The 3,773-nt window shown below is 47.1% G+C and overlaps 1 protein-coding gene across 1 annotated transcript; it reads left to right on the plus strand.

Annotated features, from left to right (window-relative positions):
* Positions 1-509: 509 nt before the first annotated feature.
* Tcf21 (transcription factor 21) lies at positions 510-3,164 on the plus strand. Its single transcript, XM_051164458.1, has 2 exons — positions 510-1,131; positions 2,805-3,164. Exons 1-2 carry the CDS (start codon positions 682-684, stop codon positions 2,892-2,894), a joined length of 540 nt encoding a protein of 179 aa, XP_051020415.1. The 5' UTR covers positions 510-681; the 3' UTR covers positions 2,895-3,164.
* The last annotated feature ends 609 nt before the right edge of the window (positions 3,165-3,773 follow it).

Genomic DNA, 3,773 nt, shown 5'->3' on the forward strand with positions numbered 1-3,773 from the left:
CACACACACACACACACACACACACGGTAATGCACTGTGATCTTAACCACAGTATTATCCAGGGGCCTTTGGAGTTTGACTGTTATTTCTTGGGAGGAGGGGTGACTATGAGGTGTTTTAGGGGAAAGGCCCACTAAGAGCAAAGAATCTGGCCTTGTCTCTGAGGTTCTTTCTGAGGAAAAGGGGCCTTAGGAGTTGAGCAGAGATAGGGGCTCTCTGAGTAGGGGCTTGCTCCTTCTTGGCTTGGGCCAGACTGGAGGAAGGAAAGCTGTACACCCATGTTGCAATGGATTGCTGGAAACCCGGGACCGTGCATAAGAGTCTCCAGCTCTTCTGAAAGGGGTCTAGGAAGTCCGCTGAGTCTGGCAGGCCCCTCCCCTGGGCTGCATGGATCCGCCTCTCTATTCCCTAGATAAATTCCTAGTGTCCACCAAATTCCTCTGCGCTCTCTCACTCTCTATTAAGGCCAGGACTCCCCGGGAGTGGGGGATTAGAGCACTAGTTTTCCCCTGTTGCAGAATAGTTTGTGGTGGCTTCCACAACTCTGAGAAGGGGAAGCTGTGAGGCCAAGCTGCCAGATCCCAAGTCCGAACCCCAACACTGGAAGTAGCAGTCCTATAACTTTAGAGGCCCTTTAGTTTCAGCGGCTCTCTCCCTCCCTCCCTCCACCTCGCTCTAAACATGTCCACTGGCTCCCTCAGCGATGTAGAAGACCTTCAAGAAGTGGAGATGCTGGAATGTGACTCCCTGAAAGTGGACTCCAACAAGGAGTTTGTGACTTCCAACGAGAGCACCGAAGAGGGCTCTAACTGCGAGAACGGGTCTCCACAGAAGGGGCGCGGCGGCCTGGGCAAGAGGAGGAAGGCACCTTCCAAGAAGAGTCCCTTGAGCGGGGTCAGCCAGGAAGGGAAGCAGGTACAGCGCAACGCGGCCAATGCACGCGAGCGGGCCCGCATGCGAGTCCTGAGCAAGGCCTTCTCCAGGCTCAAGACCACCCTGCCCTGGGTGCCCCCGGACACCAAGCTCTCCAAGCTGGACACGCTCAGGCTGGCGTCCAGCTACATCGCTCACTTGAGGCAGATCCTAGCCAACGACAAGTATGAGAACGGTTACATTCACCCGGTCAACCTGGTGAGTCCTCCCGCACCGCTAGCTGGGCCTGGGGAGGCGGGCGACCGAGTGACACCTTAGCCACCGCCGGCCTAGCATCTCTGGGGTGCTCCGCACCGCTGTCTGCACTGAGCGCTGCCGCGAGCCAGCAAGTGGTTTGTGCGAGGCTTTGACGTGGCACCCCATTAAGGGATTTCCGAGGGTACTCGTTTGGCAAAGCCGCAAAGCCAAGGGATCTCAGCGTAGGGTGCCAGCGCCATTTCCGCTGTCGTGAAACTGGCAAGATACTGGGCACCCAGAAGACATCTAACTATACCTCTTTTAGCTAAGAGTAAAACTTGAGTGCCCCCTCCCCCCCACACACACACACCGGTTCTTGTAAACATCCAACTCCATTCTACCCCCGGGTATATTAGGACTATTAAATACAGACATATTTATGTTCTTCCACCTCCATAACTGTCCGTGCAAATCCCCTCAGCTACTTAAATATTCTGTGCTTGGCTAAGTAGATCGCTGTTTTTAAATCCCAGAAATTCCAGCCACTGTCAACACAATCGGTAAATCCGCTCAGGTCTGAGTGTACTGGATAATACCGCAGTCATAGGTCCTACCAGTCACAATGAAGAAAGACTGACTCCCGTCCACCAGAGTCTAAGTACTGAAAGCAAAAGCAAACTCTGATTACTGAACTAATTTTCTCAGAGGCGCTTTCCCATTTGAGTTTTGGGGTTTTGTTGTCGTTGGTTTTTTTTTTTTTTTTTTTAACTTCCTCTTTCGTTTGATTTCATTTTAAAACGTGCAGGCTCTAAAGAAAAACACCAGCTTACTAGGACTTTTGTTTACATATGATAAGGATTAGATCTCCCTCAAGCCAGCACTTACTGAGAGACTTGAACTGTCTTCTCCCTCAGATGGTCTCAGGGATTGGGGGAGGAAATGCTATAACACATTTTGTCAGGAAAAATATTTTCCTTCCAAATAAAAGGTTTTTTTTTTTTTTTTTTTTTTTAGTGTAATGAGTAGCTTTTCTACCATCTAAAACTAGCGTTTATACATTTAAAACATTTATAATTGCTGCTACTACCCTCATCTTTAAAAATATATATATTTTTTTTTAAAACTTAAATGTATTTTATTATCTAGCAGCCCAGAGAAATGAGTGAGGCCGACTTTGCTTTCTCACTAGTAGAGGAAACTTAAATAAAATGTCCTCGTGTCTTTTATTAGTGCACACACACCTTCGGGGAGGGGGGGGGTACTACTAACTTAAAACTGTGGCCAGAGCTAGGATTGCGCTGGCAGATAAGTGAAGTCAATAAGGGCCAGAAGGCCAGGATGCTGGACCACAGCATCAGTAGACCTGCACAGTCAGTGGGTAGGGCCATGGTCCTTCCAGCTCACCAAGCTCGGACACTCTAGAATATCTGCCTCCAGGGTTTTGGGGTTCTTTTTTCTTTTTGGAGGGGCGGGGGGTTCCACTTAGAAGCCTGAATAAGACCTATTTTACCCTTGCTCTAAAATCCTGACCGACCACCACCACTTGGAGCTGTTTGCCTTATCCAGCCAGGCACAGACCGGTGGCCTCCTTGCTCCTAACTTGCTTACAAGCGGCCCTCCGTAACTGGGGCTCTGCGCTGACCCCTCCCCCTACCCAGGTCTACTTACCACCTCCACCCTCTCCTCTCTTGCAGACCTGGCCGTTTATGGTGGCCGGCAAGCCCGAAAGTGACCTGAAGGAAGTGGTGACTGCGAGCCGCTTGTGTGGAACCACCGCGTCCTGACCTTGGAAAAGCGAGTCTGGGAACCGTGCGCTCCCGGGGCAGTGGGCCGGCGAGGGTGACGACCCCTGCCCTCCCCTCCCTTCCTCTGCTGTGGTCTTGCATTGCTCCTCTCCCTATCCTGCCCTGCAAGAACAGTTAACTGCGACGAGGAGATTCCTTTCCAAACCAAAGGAGACCAACTGTACTTACAGATTCCCATCTATTTAACTTGATTAACTTCTGCCATGAATGACTGCGAGCCTGGCTGGTCCAAGTGCAATATGTAATTATATATATATATATATATTATATATATAAATAGATAATAAGAGCCTATCAATGTGTATCTTTTGTACAATATTTTGTAAAATGTAGATCATAGAATAGCTGACTTTGACAGTCACATTTATAAAATAAGTCACTCAAAGAAATATATTTTTTTCAAACAGGTTTTGCTACTTCTGAAAATAAATCTTTCTTTATATTGCTAAAAATCTGAGCATTTTGGTGTGATTATTTTTAAAACTGAAGAACAATGGAAACTATGGGGACATTTAATAATTTTTAAAAGTTCTTTTAACATTTAGTTCAAACTTCTAGTAAAGGATTAATTCTTAATTCCCATTAGGAAAAGACAAGTCATGTTTCCTACTGAAAGCTTTAAGAGTTCTTCCCAGTTATTCCAAGCCCACTAAAGATACTATAACTCTAAGTAGGGAATAAAAAGAATTACAGCTATCCAGTCACACAGACCCAAGGACAACGAAAAAAAAAAGAAAATCTGATTTTCTACTATTTTACAGGGTGGCTGTTCTGAGAATCCGGAAAGTTTTATAACTTTCTGTGTCCTGTTGTGATTTTAAAACAAAACAAAACAAAAACGCAGTTTGCAAACCAGCG

Source organism: Acomys russatus, chromosome 21, assembly GCF_903995435.1.
Source record: "Acomys russatus chromosome 21, mAcoRus1.1, whole genome shotgun sequence".
Lineage (NCBI taxonomy): Eukaryota > Metazoa > Chordata > Mammalia > Rodentia > Muridae > Acomys > Acomys russatus.